The following is a 19,060-nucleotide window of genomic DNA, read 5'->3' as shown; positions in this document are numbered from 1 at the left end:
TACTAGAATTGACGTTCTTTTGGATACTCAACGAAAAGCTGAAATAGAGCTACACAGTGAAAAAGTAAAAAGGAACAGGGAAATATTAAAGAGGTTGATTAACGCCGTCTGCTATTTAGCAAAGCAAGAACTGCTATTCCGAGGCCATGAGGAAAATGTAGCATCTCTAAATAAGGGCAATTACATGGAATTCCTTATTGCAAGTGCCGAGTTTGATCCCTCATTAAAAGAACATTTATTAAATTCTACAGTTTTTCGCGGTACTTCGGCAGGCATTCAAAATGATTTAATAAATTCAGTTTCGGATGTTCTGAGAGATGAAATCTACAATGAAATTCAAAACACAGACTTTGTGGCTATCATGGTCGATGAAATATCAGATATTAGCAATAAATCTCAGGTTTCAACCGTGTTACGTTTTTTTTCGGCCTCACAGAAAAAAGTCATTGAAAGATTTCTTGGATTTCATGACATGAGCGCCGATAAAACTGCAGAAGCTCTTTTTAGTCATGTGACTGAAATAGTGGATAAATATAAGTGTGGGGATAAATGAATTGTCCATGGGCAATGGATATTCTGTAATGAGTGGTCATTTGAACGGCCTTCAAAGTAAAGTTTTGGAAAATTATCCGAAAGCTTTTTTTACGCATTGTTATGTTCATGTCATGAACTTGGTGCTCCAACAAAGATCTTAAGGTGTTCTTTTGTGGTCTTAAATCACTTAAATCTCATTCTCCAAAGAGGTTACACGAACTTTTTGCTTTCATGTCCAGAATTCTCCCGTCATTAGCTCCTACCAGATGAAATTTTACCTCTAGGCTAGTGTGGACAGTCAATGACAACAGAGAAGCACTGCTTATGTTTTTTGAACATGTTAGTGAAAGTAGAGACATCCATCATTTGACTGCAATGACTCCAAGAGGATTTTCTAGCTTCCTGAAGGATTTCGAAAATATATTTTTTAAAAAGGCTTTATCCAACTTGCTTGCCTTTTCAGACGTATTATTCAGTATATTGCAGTCTAAAAATGTTGATATTTTGTATTGCAGTAATAAAATAACTGAATTTCAACAACAGCTGAAAAAGGAAAGTGAGAATTTCGAAACACTATGGAATTCTTTAACTGGTGCAGTAGAAGAGGAAGAGATTGTTGAAATGAAAAGGAGGCGACTGAACAACGAATCACAGAAAGACCACTACCGAAGGCTTTACTTTGAAATCATTGATAATATCAGCAACCAGATAACAATTAGATTCGCATCATTTGAAAAATTGCAATATTTTGATTTACTAAATCCCACAAAACGGGGCTACTTGAATAAAAGAGAAAACTTTCCTCACCATCTCGTACATAAATTGTAGGAAATTTATGGCAGTCTGTTTAATTTAACCAAACTGCAGAAGAATGAACTTTATGTTTGGTATGCTTCCACTGAAGGATCAGAGAAAACACCAATTGAGATTGTAAATTATCTACTGGACACGAATCTAGTGGGTGAGTTTACAGAAATATATAAATTAGCAGTGTTGATCGCAACAATTCCTTTCACGAAGTTATCTGTCGAGAGATCGTTCTCGTCACTGAAGAGGATCCACACATTCTGCCGATCTACTCAAACTCAGAACCAGATGACGAATTTAAGTCTTATCTCCATCAAGAAAGAATTACTTTCTGAGCTGCGAGAAGGGGATAAATACAAATTTTATGAGGCGGTGATCAGCGCATTTCTCTCTAAAGAAAGAAGAATATACTGGAATTCAAGTAACTATAAGTAATGAGCAGTTGATTTTTCAAAATTTACTTTTTGGAAGGATTAATGAAGGGTAAGGGGAAAAACCGGGAATATGCATTTTAGCGATTTTGCAATGAACGGGTCATTCTTATGTCCACGGTGTTTTTTTAGGGGTGATGTAGGAGTTCCACCAACCCCTCTGGTTGCAAACTCGTGCTTTAAAAATTAATTGTATGGCGAAGTATTGAACATATTAATTTTCTCCTTACCCTTCAAATATATTAATACTTTAAATGAAGTATTTACTTCATTTAAAATAATTTATGTAATTTAATGTTTTTCTAAATATTTATAAATTTACACCAAAAAGGTACGTAGGAAATTTGTAATATTGGTTCACAGAAATGAGAGGGGGAGGGGTTAACATTCCTTCTTTGCCCACGCCTGAAGTTCAGGGTCAGGAGACGCCACTGATAGACATCTCATTGTACGTATCAAACAGACATCGATTCTTGGACTAGTATTTCCTTCGTAAAGCAATGGACAAGGCAGATAGACCTTACTAAAATTTGACTCCTCTTCTTTTACTCTCTGAATAAGAACCATACCATCAACCGCCGTGACTGAATTTCCAGATATTTCCTCAGGTGCGATAACATTTTTCTGCAAGTATGTCTCTAAAGCCCATGATAATGGTTCTAAGAGAAAGCCCATTTGTAGATTCCGATTCTGTGCTATCACAATAATTCGACCAAATAGTGCCTTATCTGATAATTGACCTGCTATTACTATCCACTGCCTTCTTCTTGGATCAAGAGAGGAACAGAAAGAACTAGACAAAAATCATATACAGCCGATGTTTATGCAACTGAAAGAACATTCAGAGAACAGACACAGTAGAGTATGGATTAGCACAGGTAACAAAAAGACCATACAGTCGCTTGAACCAATGTTCACATGATGTGCGCCACTGTATATCAATAGAACAGCTCAAACGGACAGGGTCACAGCTGTAGCCCCTAGTATGGTGTGTGATCTCGAACGGCCAACATCACTGCACACTACTTGCCCACGTTCCTCAATGAACTCTTACACTGTCATACACACAGCTGCACACTTTAGTTGTTAATTCAGATATATCGACAATAATGATGGGCAAATAGCCAATTAAATCCAGTAATGGTGTTAAATCCCTTTCAACTTGTAAATTAAATTATTAAAATATTCACGTATTTTAATTAGTGTAATTATTATAATCTTAATTATTATCATCATTATTATTAATTTAGATCAGAATTACTATAATTGTCATTTCTAATAGTAAAAGTAAAAAAAAAATCAAGAGTTTCCATTTACAACAAAGGCATCTGGGGAGTGGAGTGACAACACATAGAAGGCAAAGAGTTATGACATGCTATCACATATTTTCCATCTCCAGGCATCCCAACCTTACCAAAAATCATATTAGTACCCGTCCCCCCGAGTGGTACCTGTGTGACCCTGTATATTACAAACACACACACACACACAAATACACCCCCCCACACACACGCACAGGAAGACTTACTGGGCCGAGCACGTTAAGTGGTCGCCTGTTGATCATGCCACTGGAGTTACTAGGTTCAAATCCTGGCGTGGTGTTCTTTCTGAATGTCACTTCATCAATTTCATAATGATTCATCGTCGCGATTAGCCAAAAGTAGAATAAAAACGACGTAGAATAACAAAACTCTAGAGACGAAGAGTGACTGAAAATTTTTGAAATCCACTTCGTATGTTCGAAACCGTCATTAGTCATAATGAACCAATACGCTCTCAAATATTTACAAACAAATATTTTTGGGAGGTTTATAGATCAGATAATTTTTTTAAACCTCTCTAGTTCTCTTAAATGTAATGTCATGGCAATCTTCCACATGTTCTCTTGTTTTCAATCTCGAAAGATTAGAGAAGTTTCAAAAACTCACTTGAACTATAATCCACGACAATTCACTTATTATTCACCGTCACGAATAACAGAGGACCCATTTTTATTACGAACATGCTTTGAACGGAGGCCGACCCTGTGGCCGAGTGGTTAGCACATTGCGCTGCGACGCCAAGGGTCCCGGGTTCGAATCCTGGTCGGGCTTGGTTGTTTGTGAATGTCCATTCATCAATTTCATCATTTCATCACTCATCCCCATCTTCGCAAATTAGCCAAGAGGCACAAAACGCGAAGTAAAATAAACTAAATCAAACAAACAAACAAACAAAGCTTTGAACGGATTACTGGTAAAGAACAGACAATAATTGCAAGTTGATTCTTATTTATTGGATACTGATACACTTCCAACAGATCATTTGAAGCTGGAATAAATATTTTTTTTTTCTAATATGTTGTCTTCCCTTTCACCAACTGTGCTGCAACGATGCTCTAGTAGAGTTGTTGCTATGGAGACCTGACTGTTCCGCTGAAGAGCACAACGCCGCTGTCCTTCTCAACAATGAAGTGGAGGAACGGATGATCTGCGTGGAACGTTTTAGGGTCGTCCGGTATCACCAGACTTACAGCTACTGCTTGGATCACTGAAAAGAAGAATAACCTTAGTTAACCCAAGTTTTATCCACTGGCGCGCACTGGTGTATCCCCTCTCCTTCTTTGCGAAACTGAAAGTTGCATGTTTATTCTTTTCAACAGGGAATGATGTCCCATTTTGGTAGGGTGACCATACGTCCCTTTTGACCGGTACAGTCCCGTTTCAGATGTGTGTCCCGGTCGTCCCATCCATTTTATTAAAAAGATACTATTTGTCCCGTTTTATAAAAAACCTAGGAGTTATCTTGAAAACCAAGTCTAAATTTGAGAGATATTTCATGCTAAAATAATATGTTTTGTATGTGATCCGTTATTTGTAGAACAGAGAATAAGCATGCAGTTTCTTTACGATATTGCAACATGAATTTAAATTTCCTGCCTCTTGACACAAACTCAAAAGAAATATTTAGAGTTGTGAGTCTGATAGGTGGGGTAAGGTTTTAGGGGAGATTAATGAACGATTGGTGAAGAATAAAGCTTCTCTCAAGAAGATTTGTTCTTCTGCTAAATACTTCTGGCATTACTCAACTTCAACATCAAAGGTTGGTCAGAAAGGACGAGAAATGCTGTGTGAGTCTTACCTAGATTATTATAATGCCTTCTGACAATGGGAGATCATATTTCATTTATTGTTTATGGTATATCATTTATGTGATCCACACTTTAATAATTAATAATAATACGTTAACAATAACAATAATTGTATAATTAGGCTTAACCGATTTTTAAGGGAATTAATGTTCTCCTTGGAATGTTCCGTTTTGGAGTCAAAATATTATGGTCACCCTATATTTCGGACATAAAATGTAGGGCCAGTCCCGTACAGTGATTTGTAATTCAAGATAACTAGATAACTATACAACAACAAGATAACTAGAACATCTTCCAGAATTGTGCTGTATTTTCCATCCACTGCAACTATAAAGTTAATGTAAACAAAACCACGTTACCTCTGAGAAATAGTTCCTTTCCTAGTTCATAGTTTGAATGTGAATTTAAAATTTTGGGTGTGTCAGCACTTAGGTTATTTTGCACCCGTCACGCTACACAAATAACATAACTGTAACGTCGCATAACTAAAATCTTAAAATATTCTGACTTTGGTTAAACGCTGAGGCTGTAAAGGGGTACTCGACACACATAAGGACAAAAAACAGGACAACACACAATAAATTGTACTGGTCATAGGGCCAGTCGCCAGAGCCTCGTTAGTTTGCAAAAGCATTCCAGCGTGTACTACGTGGAAATGAGGTTGACAGTTGGGTGTACTAGTGGAAGGTCACCCCTTACACCCCACTTGATATTTCGAGTCATAGTCCATAAATACAGGGTGTCTCATAAGTAATAGCTCAAACTGGCACAGCTGAAAGTACACGATAATAAAAGCAAAAAAGTCTCAGTAAACATGGGTCTGCAAACGAGCCGTTTTCGAGATAATAGCGAATGTGTGATTACAACCCGCTACTGACTTCATTGTTTGTAAACGTCGTCCTAGTTGCTAGAATGCGAATAATGTGTGCGAATGTGTAGGTACAAGCCGTCATTGATTGCATTTTGTAAACACCGAGTGCTTTACTCCTTGCGCGGTCCGAGGTTTGCTCTTTGTTTACAAAACAGAACATTTCCGAGAGGTGGCGTTGCAATCAACAGGATGGATACAGAGAATTGTACATGCTTGTGCCCAATTCTAAGCACACATTCGCACACATTATTAGCATTTTACCAACTATGACTACGTATACGTACAAACAATGAAGTCAGTGGCGGCTTGTTATCACACATTCGCGATTATCTCGAAAACGGCTTATTTGGAGACCCATGTTTACTGAGACTTTCTTGCTTCTATTATCGTGTACTTTCACCTGTGGCAGTTTGCGCTATTACTTTTGAGACACCCTGTATATTGGTAGAGTTGTACACTTACCGGCAATAAAAATAGGATATCTAGACCCTGAATAACTCACTACCCTGTTATGAGTGTTGCCTAACTATAAGGAGGTGGCTGAACTTGCTATGGAAAAGCAGCATAATGCATTCCAGGGAAGCGAGTGTATCAGGATCTACGTGCCTAGTATCTATTGCAAGTGACTGTACAGCCAACGTCAAAGGTAATAGTAGGCAAATTGTTCATCTCTGTTTTCATTATTTATATTCCACATCCTGTGGTGTTTAAAGGAATGGAATTCGGTTGATTCGAAGCAGGCGTTGGCCTCTATTTATTGACTTTTATTACATTATCATCACAGTGTGGAAAACAGACTGAATGAAAATAGTGATGAAACAATTAGCCTACTGTTTATTTTGCCGTTGGGTGTACAGCTTATGATAAAAGATTCCACAACTTCAATATGCAAGGGAGAGTCACATGTAAACCTTATTTTTTTTGTCTCCTATCTAGTATATTTTCTGTATGTAGCGTTGCACACGTTTTCTGCATTCTAGCACAAACCTGTTGCTGATCTACATATATTTTCAAGTTTGGGTTAGTAACTGTGTACCTTAAGAAGAATAAGTCTTTGGGGCCCACTTCCATCTGCCTGTGAACTGAGGCTATTATCGAACTTTCTCCTCCATTAGTAAACTTGCTGGTGTGGTAAGAATGCATAGAGATATTGAATTTTCATTTGCCGAGAAATTTCTGTGAGTTTTAGGCTGACAGAGGACAAGAAACAACTTCTCTTCACAGGTGCAACTTTGAAATGACAAAATTGGTATTTTGATGCTCACTTGATCATCGATACTTAACGAAAATTTGAGTTGTACAGGGTGAGTCTCAACTTGTTCATAGCACAAGAAGGACAGCGTATTGAAAACATTGTGTAACTTTCATATGCCCATAACTTCCTTATCATCAAAGCTTTCATAATTCTGACTTCACCACTGAATTCCTGGTGAAATTCTAGCCCAAAACCATACTTCACATGCCCCCTTTCCCATTTAAAGAAATGAAGTTGTATCCAAGATGGCAGTCAGCAAGATGACGGACGTTGCCATGACATGCACCAAAAAGTTTCCCCCTGGGCATAACATACAGAAGGTTGTTTCACGTTGATGGTAACGATTTCGATCACCGAGGAGCAGCACGTATGCATAGCAGAGAGCAGCCAGAGCCAGTAGGACGAAAGTACTGTGTGTTGACTTGCAAAAACGATAGTTGGTGTGTGAGTGAGTGTTTATATGGCACCAAAAATTCCAGTATTTTGGGAGGGGTACATCTGTGCCCTTTCCGACGTTGGTTATAGTTATAGCCAGATAATTAAACAGTGCCACATGAAAGCATTCCATGTGTCAAAGAAGGGCATCAATGCAGTATTGAATCGCTGTACCTGTTGCTGGAACCAGTCAAAGTGGGCCTCGGACATATCATAAGCCCAAGCGTTCCTCCAATGTTGTGCGGAAAGTGAGATCCTTGGTGCGATGTGAAAACCCTGCAACGCAAAGAGTGATTGCACAGGCAGTGCAATGTTTCCCTGCAACTGTAAATCGCATGATAGCCCAAGATTTACAACTTGTGCGGAAGCACAAGGCTCAAGTTCATAAGTTGCGTGCCTCACATGTCCAGGAGAGGAAGACCAACAGTCGGAAGCACTACGAACGACATCTGGCAGGGGACCTCTGGAAGTATGTGGTGTCCCTGGATGAAGCATGGGTTTATCTGTCGGGATGTGGTAAAAAAAAGGGCCATCTACTATCGTCCACGTGATGCAAGAGGTCGATCTGAGTGGGTACGTGAATGTGCTGAACGTTTTCCACGCGGGTTCATGGTTGTTGGTGGTTACTGCCATAACGGCAAACTTCCACCGCGCAGAGTGGTAAAAAAAGGCTAAAATAAATGCAGCCTATTACCAGACGAATATTTTGTAGCCACTTTACAGACATGAAATTACTTCTCTCTATGGCAGCGACACATCTCGTGTTGTCATCCACCAGGACAAGGCTTCCAGTCATACGGCAAAGTCCACGCAGGCATACATGGTTCGGATGGCTCGTGAAACGGGCATTCATGCAATCCCCTTTACAGACATCCCTGTGAAATCCCCCGATGCCTCTTCCATGGATTTTTGTGGGTTTCCGTTGTTGAAACGAGCCTTGGGAAGCAGACGGCCCCGCACAAATGAGGGTCTTTGGAAACCTTGTCAGGAGGAATATGATCTTTTGGACCAATGTGTTCTTCGACGCAGTCTCCTCCAATGGAAACTCCGCTGCAGGGCCATTGCTGCAAGACAGGGGTATCACGTGGAGCACCACCGCTCGTGGCGTCATGTTTTTTTTTAAGGTCAGGGGGGTTCTAACTTTGTTACCATGGACATAAAACGACCTTCTGTATTACTACCATGACCAACTGCTGCAATCTACATTACCTTTCATTTTATAAGGGGTGGTCACGGACTTTTGACTCACCCTGTATATTGTTATTTTTGTCGAACTTTAACGGTTTTCATTTGACTCACGCACTAGTTTAGCTATATTGATTGGTGGCTTTGCTATATTCCCGCACAGGTGCTATGGAATAACCAAACAGTGTTTGCCACGTACCAAGTCTTTGTTTACATTGACTTCATTCTTGCAGTGGACGAGGAATTGGTTTTCTCATTTTTTTACTCTGTATCTATCAGTGGCGAAGCCTCATAAGAGGCCAGGAGGCCAGGCCTACCCTAATATATTTGGCTCTTATGGAATATTTTATTACTTATAATTTCATCAAACGACGCCTTAATACAAGAAAACTGAAATTATAGGCCTTACGATAATTTCCACAAATTTCCATCCCTGCCAGAGGCTCTATCGTCGCATGTCGAGCCACTTCTCCGAGGGCCTCAGTTGGTCCCATAACATTCTATGTGATTCATGCGGGCACGTTCGCCCGAAGTGGACGCAGCGAGTCGGACCTCACGCAGTGATGTCAACCCTAGCATAATTGTGCTAAACGTAGTGCAATTTGAACTTTGTTGGCACCTAGCACCCTGTGTCTGGCATAATGGTCAAATATAGCATCATCTATAAACATCCGCTCCTAGGAGACAGATAAATTGAATTAAGAGGAATATATTTTGAAAAAATAATTTGAAAAATATCGCAGATCTTATTTGTTTCAAACAAAAGGTAGCATTCCGATCCAACCACATATAGTCCACCATCTTCTTTTCATCTTTTCTTTAACTTTCCTTACTTATCTCACGAGGAACATTTTATTGAAGGAAATTACTAGAAAGTTGGGGTCACAGATTAAACAAGCCGCCGCCTTTTGTAGTCGTCGAATTTTCTCAAACTTTTTCAAGCGATTGAACCACTTATATTGGTTAGATCATTGTAATTAATTTAATGGGGGAAATTACCAACATTGTTTAACTAATCAACAACGTATGTTCACATCACAACTGTCCCGAAAATAGATGCATAAAATGAACTTAAGCCCTAAGTCATCCGAGCACAATTTAGTTGCCTTTAGCAAAATTTAAGAGTTTATTATAATCAACACACTTTTCCTGATTGGGAGGTTGGCAACGATGGACACACGGTACAAACTGGGCTTCGCATCTGTTTCTTGTGAAGGTGATAATAGAAAGGCAAAGACAACTTGTTCCGAGGGCGGAAAAAATGTTTATATCACAGTGTTCTGCAATTTCGTTACTTTCTCGATTTACCCCTGTTGCGTTGTTGTTTTATTGTTATATTTTATCTTTTTTTTATTTCGTTCATTTATTTTTTATTGTTCTTTGATTGATTTTTTTTACTTCGCTTCTTGTCCCTAATAATCCTAATACTATAGCTCTACAGCCCAATATTGGGACCTGGATTACCTACCGACTGCTGGCCTCCCTCCCACGCGGGCCATCAGGGGAGCGTGGAGATCTGCAGCCAGACTAGGGGAACGGGTGGTCAGCCCGACCAACCCCCAGCCGTTGTAGGACGTCGCGACCGGATTACGCTCACTCACTCGGAGCTCCCCAATTTCCTCACGATGGCGGGTTGCTTTTTGTGCCACTTTTGCCTAATTTACGAAGATGGGGAGGAGTGTTGATATGATGAAATTGACGAATGGACACTCAGAAACATCCATGCCCAGGCCGAGATTCGAACCCAGTACCCCTGGCGTCGTAGCGCGATGTTCTAACCACTCCGCCACTGGGGCAGGCTTTCATTGTTGTAAGCGTGAAGTGAGCAAGGCGTATAATGACTTGTATTACTCTGGAATCCTACAAAAATAAGCATAAAATCTTATTACTGGGTATAGGAAGAAAGAAGGAGCATCGGAACATTGAGGACTGCCACTCGAATGACACCTAAAGCATCAATTTACAATAAAGTCAAGAAATACGATTTACGAGTTAGCACACATCAAGCGTTACTATTTAGGTACGTTGAAAGATGCAAGAATGTTGTTACATTTTCAAAAATAACTTTAAAATTATATTTTTGTATTTTAAAAATGTCGCACCCATAACAACACGAACTCACACGCCTGTGCCTACCCTTCCAGCGACACCACGCTTCGCCACTGGTCTCTATTGTATGAGCTTCTTTTCGAGTGCTCACTGTTAATTCTTGCCACTTGGTACAAATCTGAGTTTTCATTTTTAAAGAGGTAAAATTTTTCCCTGTGCATTGCACCACACCACGATGACACTCGGATGCCTCTTAAATATCTGCAAACTGTCTTCGTAGCCATAGTGGCCATAGTGAGGCCTCGATTTATACTCTGTCCCGGGAATCTCTGGAGCGGGCGTACGAAAGCAAGTTTCCGCGCAAGTAGTAACTCGAGAGGGCTCGACCAATGCGTGGAGGGAGAAAGAGAATGTAGCTCCAAACTCTTTGTAACACCGTGTACTGCTTCGCTCCGCTTCCTTCCTTCCTATCCTTATGTGCTACCTTACTCCAGAGATTCCCGAAACAGAGGGGAAAGTGGGCTTGGTGATGACTCATTCCCGAGCCTTCACTCGAGAAACATTACTTCCAAAAGGGCCAAAGTATGAAAAATAGGATATTTGAAATGTGTTAAAAAAAATTAATAATATAACTAGCAATCTAACGTAACATTGGCTGGAAGATATGAATGAAATTTTACACCCAACGGGAAAAAATAGAAGGCAAATTGTCCATCACTATTTTCATTCAGTCCGTTCTCCACAATGTGAGGATCATGAATTGAAGTAAAAACGTCAATAGGCAGAGGACAACATCTGCTTTGTGTCAACAGAAATTAGTAGTAGAGAAATAGAGAATTCTCCGGACAAATCCGTTTGATACCATAGCCTATTTTGGCCACAATTAAGCTATATTTTTATATCTTCTGGTGGATTTAGTTAAGTTCTAGGTGTAGCAAAATGCCCAACCATGCTAGTACCCTCGTACTAAGGTGATTAACATTCTTGAATATCTAGCTTGGGAATTCTACCCTTAGAGTCATGTGATATTCTGTAGATTGGTTGAGAGTGTATTAGGGTTATGTTCCAAGCAGGTGGCTAGTTTTGTTTGAGAATGGTACTAAGGTGTTTTTTTAGGTATGAAAAAACTACAGATTATTTCATTACTAGTTATATTTGAGATATTTATATTTGCTCAGATCTAGTAAATGCTACAAGTATGTTACTTATTATATAACAATATTAACAATCAAGAGAGTTTTGACAACTAAAATTGTTCTGTGACTATTTCATTCTTCACATCATATACAAAAGTCTTCTCTGCAATAAGAATAACACTACACACTCATGCAATTCACATACAATTTTGATATTAGTTCTATCATTGACTACCACTTGTTTTCTTTTTGATGTGTTAATAACAAACATTGGTCTGTGTGCCTTGAATTCACCAGGAGTGAAGTATACATCTATGTTTCCTTCAGTTACTCTTTTGTAAGCAGTGTAAGCCAGGGAGTCGTAACGTAACGAAATGGAACGGTATTTTCAATTACGGTTTCCGTTACGTTACAACCAGAAACTGAATAACTTTTTTCGTGAACAGAAACGTTACCTCAGGTATATGAACATTACGTTACAGGTGTGCATAACGGTACCGAACCATAACTGATCTGTAAATCAGTAGGTCGTTAGGTGACGCTTTAACGTTACATCCATTGCCGGCAACCAGTAACGTTACAGGGTAAGAAACAAGTTCGTCACGATTGACTAGTAACTTTAGTGTGTGTGGAAAGTGATAGTAACGTTACAATTAACCAGTAACTTAATTGAGGTCACGATTGTAAAAACGTTACACTCTTTGCTTCAAAGCAACAACGTTATTTATAGCTGGTATCATACAGACGTTCCGATGTGCAATAACGTGTCCGATGCCGTGTTCCGGAGAGAATAACATAGGCCTCTCGTATAATTGTGCTCGTTACTTTTGTAACGTTACAGTTCTTTCCCTTCACAAAAGTCTGTTTCAAAAAAGTGATACACATATCCGTTACGAATAGTAAATACCGTTATCGAAGGCGTTTTCGAAGAAGCCTCACAATTATGATCGGCAGCATACTAACATTACAGCATTTGACATTTTGAAAGTCATTAAATTATAATACGTATTTTCGTTTTGGATGTCAGTGAAAAAATGAAATTGTAAAACAAAACGTTTGAAAACATCCGTAAACAAGATTCAGCGTGACAGAAGTTCTGGTTATTGGAATTTACTGATTAACTATGTATTTATCACAAATATATTTATTTTCTGCATACTAAATCACTTTACGTGGATTTGTTCTAATTTGATTATGTATGCAAGATGAATTTTAACATGTGCGTTCACTTTATACGATAGAAAACAAACGTTTGTTGTAAGAAAACGTTTATGTATATCTTTCTCTCTCTCTCTCTCTCTCTCTCTCTCTCTCTCTCTCTTTCAGTTTACATGTGTTACATCAATTAAAAAATACAGTATGTTTGGCGATGAGAATGATTCATGCTTAGATTAAATTGCTGAAGGACGAAACATAAAGGACCAACCAAGGAATCATCTGTGCTACGCGTTCATCCACGTAAGCGAGAGGCAAGCTTTTTCCTATCGGAAGACGAAAAATAATTATTTGCTGCACGACCTTGATAAGGCGAACTGAACCACAAGGAAAGAAACCTGTGCAGACCCGCAACTCCTGTGCACTGTACTACTACCACGTGGAGGGGAGGGGGAGAGTTGACCGTTCTTCCTTATGGGCCGAGCTGAAGAGTAGAAGAGCTGTGCGGGGACTTTTCGTCCAAGGTTTTTTCCCTTGTGTTCGCTCGTAGCAGCAGCAGCACCACGCAAAATCGGAAAATGTGAATCCTCAAACTTTGTACACGTGACCTTCGGTCACGAAGCAGCCGAGTAGACAACGCCCTGGGGCGATATGAAAGGCACTTTTAGCAAGTAGAAACTACGTAGAAACGAAACGTTAGATGGAATTGTTGTACGAAACAAACGAAACCGCGTTTGTGCAACTGGTTTGTGGCTAGACAGGGCCATTGGACTCTCAAGAAGGCAAGAATTGTATGGGAAGTGATTCTCAAAACTAAGCGAATAAAAGGACAGTATATTTTATCATTTACAAGGGCCCTCATCCGCTTACAATTTTGAAAATTACTTTCAGTAATTCTTGTCTTCTTGGACAGGAGGTTCATTAAACTTTTTGGTGTAGAAACAGACAGAGCGCCCACCTACCACGTTTGAAAGAAGAGCATAGGCAGACATGAAAGTAATTTTCAAGTACGTAAGGACGACAGTCGACGTGAACATTGAGCAACGTGTGACTGAGAAATAAAATCGTAACAAAGGACAGGATTCTTCAAGAAACAGTAATGTTATAAAACTTCCTATCATTAACTCAGTTCATCCTTTTATCCTCTTTTGTTTGTTATACATTATTCTTCTTTTATATCTCTTTTCTGCCACTTGTAGATAATCGCAACGATGAAGATGAATGATGATCATATTAAATCTATGAAGGGATGCTTACAAAAAAAAACCCAGCCATGCCCAGGTGTCTACTCGAACTTGAAATGTTTGGTACCGAGTGTATGAGTGGACCACTCAACGACTTCGGTCTTCGAGGCTACGGTTTCAGTTGCAACATGCAGTATAATTACGTTTCTACTACTACTACTTATAAAGCCCCCTTGACACATGAGATACTACAAATAATTTCAGGCATACCCTCGAATTTTGATTGCCTGGCACTTTTTTAAAGTAAGTAATGAAGTCACGTTTATATTCATATTAGGCCTACGACTAGCTCGAACTAAAAACGCTTGTGAAATACTGTGTATATGTTATCCTTCTGAAGTGAGAAACTTCATATTCTGCTAAGAAAATATGCATGAAAAATTATATTTGTAGCTACTACTTGAAGAATTCAAATTATTATGATGGAATTTCAACTTACGTATACTCTGCATATAATGTGTTATCGGAGAGGAGTTTTTGTCTCGCAGTCAATTTATTTTTAGTTGAGGAACTCGAGAGTAAGTTGGAAATATTTAATGACCCACGTTGTGGTGTGCTGTTCGATTAATCAGAATTGGAGTGAGAGAAATCTGTAGTTAAGGTCATTCAACACGTCAATTTGTAACTGTGAATGCAAGTTTTCTTTGATTTAGCGGGAAATCAGTTTGCTATTGTTGTAAGTAATAAATTGAAACATATATATTTTCTGCTCGAGTAGGAATCCACAGCCCTTATCCAATCAATCACTTTCTGTGTTTGAAACTTCTGTCTAGGAAAGCTACACACAATTTGCTTTTAATAACAGAAGCTTCAAAATAACCTATCCATTCTTGTCTTGCAAGTAATGTTTGATTTGATTTGTTATATTTAACTTTGGTTTTCTGCCACTTTTGGCTAATCGCGAAGACGAGGATGGGTGATGCAATGACAAAATTGATGAAAGGACATCACGAAGAAAATAATGAAAACAATACACAGGCTGGGATCTGAACTCGGGACCTGTGGTGTCGCATTGTTCATGAAATAAAAACATAACATGTATAGTGGCTCAAATTAGTAATCGAATATGTAGCATTTTGCTGCATTTCTTCCCAATATTTCGAAATTAACAACATGTACATAAATATAAACGATAGTGAAATATTTATAGGCATTTATTAAAGCTATATTCCCTGTTACATTTTTTTCTTTTTTAATTTTGGGTGCGTCAGCACTTAGGCTATTTTGCAACCGCCACGTTATACGGGGTCCAGCCCCTTACCATAACAAATAACGTAACTGTAATATCGAATAACTGAAATATTAAAATATTCTGACTTAGGTTAAAAGCTGAGGCTCTAAAGGGGCACTCAGCACACATGACAAAAAACAGAACACACAGAATTATACTGGCCATAGGGTCAGTCGCCAGAGCCTCGTTAGTCTGCAAAGAGCAGTCCAGGGTGTACTACGTGGAATGAAGTTGACGATTGGGTGTACTACGTGGAAGGTCACCCCTTACACCCCTGTTACGGTTTCAAATCTGAGAATAGTTATTTATGTTTTGGTGTGAAAGAAGAGATCACTTTAATATTCAGACAAATCGTGAAAGCCTTCTGTTTCTGTTAAGCTACGTTTCCATTCAGACAAGTTCCAGACTCATGACGTGCAACATGTGCCGGCGCATGTTGCGCGTCATTTAGTGTACTCGTACTGCTTCCAATTCAAAACTACTTCTTCAAAATACGTCCGCAACAACACTGGAGTGCAGGATCGCAGTGTAGCGTTGTGCAGTGCTTTAGAGTAGTCAGTGTTCCTTCTCTTGTATTGTAATAATTTGGTGGTGATTTAACTTGGGTAAAGATGAACAATAAAGCTATGGCGGGTTTGTTGGTTATGGCAGGCGCGTATCATGAATTTCTAAAAAAAGAGGCGAAAACAACCTAGATGGTGGATTAGAAGTTTTCTAGCAAAAAATTAACTCGTTGATGAGAGACTTACGTCTTCAAAGTGGATACGAAAACTTTGTAAGAATGACTGCAAGTGATTTTGCATTGTTATTAAATCTTGTTGGACCACAGATTGTAGTCGCGTCGTCTGTTTCTACTCTAGTTCGTATGCCCCAGGAACTTGCTGCAGGCTGTTTCCATTGTCCGCCGCGCACGTTGTGCGTCTTAATCGTTTGGGGCAATTTTGTCCCCGGCACTTGCGCCGCGGCATGTTGCAGACAGTTTCCATTTCAACAAATGCTTGGCACATGCAGCGTCGCATGCCGCGTGTCATGTTGCGCGGTAAAATTTGTGGTAATAGAAACGAGACTTTACATAGTTCTTTTATCGGTCAACTACAGTGCGGGGAAGAAACAATTCATGCTATTTCCTAACTACGTCTGTTACCAGTAGCTCCATTGCCCTTGACTGAAGTACGAGAAAAATGGGTAACAAAAACAAAAATACAACATTTGACGAACTGCAGCTATTTATTTTTACCTAACCAAAGGGTGCAGGTACAGGGAAATTAAAAATGTTAAGTACATGTAAGAGTACCGTGGGTGACGCAATAAAACAAAATGAAAAGGAAAATGAGGTAGATTCCGTATCTCAGAAAATTCAACCAAGAGAAATAGGAGAACGAAATGAACGAGCTTCAGTATGAAAAATAAAGACCCTTTCCTCACCCCCATCCCCTTCCCAAACCAAGGGCTCCGAAAGCAGCAGTGCAACTTGGAGCAGGCACTGGGACTGCTGTACGTTCAGTAGCGTTTGGTCCGAAAGCGAAATTCCTAGAAAAATGCCACAGTTCGTCCGCGACGGTTTAATGAGTTGCATTTCGCCCGAGCCTGGCTGATGATGAGTCATACCTTGACTAACTGGTGGCAGCGGTGGAATTAGTGACTAGGATACCTCAGTTAACAACTTTTAAAACTACATTGCATAGACAGCGGAGTGTAGCGCAGGAGTGCAGACTCAGTCAAATCGTCGAGAGAGGGGTCCCGGGTTCGATACCCGGTGGAGGCACAAGTGGTTCGGATCCCACTTTAAATTGTAGGTCCAGTCCCGATTAGCCTTACTGTGCATAAAGGGGACTTAAAACAACAAATAAAATCGTTGAGAGGAAGTGAACTTGGATCCAGAAATTTTAGTCATGGCAGTCAACACTACTACTTCTAAGCAGCTCCCATAAGTGACTGAGGTTAGAATGAAAGTTTGTCTTGTTTTAAGTTCACTTGTATGCACAGATAGGCTAATTGGGAGTGGGCCTACAGTTCAAAGTGGAATTCGAATCACAGGAATCGAACCCGGCTAGAATGCAAGTGTTTTCTCATACTCACATGGGAAGTTGTTTATGTTATTGTTTCACATAATTTGTAGGTAGTCACACGTGGTCTGAGAAACAGAAAAGTCACACATAGCCTACGCATAATTCTCTCGAGGCAGTTTGTTGCAAGAACTTTGCTTGCAGGCCACGGACAATAACTTTCATGGGTAAAAAAGTGTCCCATCATAAGGTAGAGAGCATCCTGCTTAGAGCAATGTATGCGCTCCAAACGTTGGACGCTGACGCCGATATAACCTGGCTTGCAAGCCGAGAACACTGTTCGAATCTCCACAGGCATATAACAAAAATGCATCATACCCAAATGACACATCTGGCGTAATACCTAACGTGCCAAATTTTGGAAAATAGGGGCTGATAGCGTGTGTGAGAACCAGAGCGACTTAACTCTAATTTATCAAATTAATAGGAGAGGAAATAATGTATTCTTAGGAATATGACTCTTAAACGTGACTCCGCCTTACAGATAAGAATTAGAAGTGGAAAATGTCGATTTTCTCCAAATACTCTTCAGAGGATTTTTTTTTAACGAAACTGAAAACAGAATTTTTGTAGTTACGTTCCTCTGATTCCCGTAGGACGATAGGTGAAATACATTTCATGAGCGATGTTTCAAAGAAGTTGTGTTAAGATGTCAAACATGTAGCCGACAGCCATGTTGTATGAAGAAAGCATATAGGATAAGCTCCAATCACACTTAATCTAGGCTCACAACAAAGATAGCGGCTGAGTGACCTAGCGTAATGAAAGGCAAAGAAAACAGTCAATCATTGGAAAAAACAATTAGTTTCATGTTTAAGATCATTCTATCAATTAATGCAGTTGCTTATAAAAATAAAAAATGGTCCAAAATGCTTCAAAGTAATTGAAAATATGAGGCATTGCGGATACGAAGGGCGAACTCAACAAAGTGCATTGTGATGGAAATGCGTTTCAAGTTGCCAGGCACAGTGCAAACTCCATAAAATCTTTGAAAATCACGCATGAAACATTCCGATCTACAGTTACAAAGTTTTTGTGGAGCTCGAATTGTGCCTGACAACTTGAAACGCATTTCCCTCACAATGCACTTTGTTGAGTTCGCCCTTCGTATCCGCAGTGCTTCATATCGTCTCTGGAAAAACCCAGAAAATTAATACGCCCATTCAAATTTAAAACCTTTATTTGCATACTAAATAGAAAGAATTTTCACCAGATACTTGAAATTAGTTTGAGAAAATCTAAAATAAGAGGAATTCCTATCCCTGTTCTCGTGTTGATATTTCCTGGCAAATACTCTGTAAGAGGCTGTCGCGGTATATTGCCGCTCTATACATTGAAGAATCAATGCTTTATAGTCCGAAGTCGATACTAAAGGTTCATGGACGTCTGCAGGATTTTTTCCAAAGAGGGGCAAGCAAGGTAGTTTTTCCGGGGGGAGGGAGGCAAACAAGGTGCATAACAGTGTTGTCTCCTCAAAAAACATTGCTTTAATTTGAAGTTATCATATTCATCTTATTTGAAAATAAGATCC

General features: G+C 39.4%; 1 protein-coding gene across 1 annotated transcript in view; it reads right to left on the bottom strand.

Annotated features, from left to right (window-relative positions):
- Positions 1-4,037: 4,037 nt before the first annotated feature.
- The window catches only part of LOC145990444 (uncharacterized), a 73,960-nt gene continuing 58,937 nt past the window's right edge, over positions 4,038-19,060 (bottom strand). The window contains exon 3 of the mRNA XM_083126135.1: positions 4,038-4,301. Within this exon, the coding sequence (XP_082982261.1) occupies positions 4,165-4,301 (137 nt within the window). The 3' untranslated portion in view covers positions 4,038-4,164. The remainder of the gene's footprint in view (positions 4,302-19,060) is intronic.

Source organism: Lepisma saccharinum, chromosome 7 (genome assembly GCF_977018435.1).
Source record: "Lepisma saccharinum chromosome 7, izLepSacc3.1, whole genome shotgun sequence".
Classification (NCBI taxonomy): Eukaryota; Metazoa; Arthropoda; class Insecta; order Zygentoma; family Lepismatidae; genus Lepisma; species Lepisma saccharinum.
This window is presented reverse-complemented; position numbering and strand designations above follow the sequence as displayed.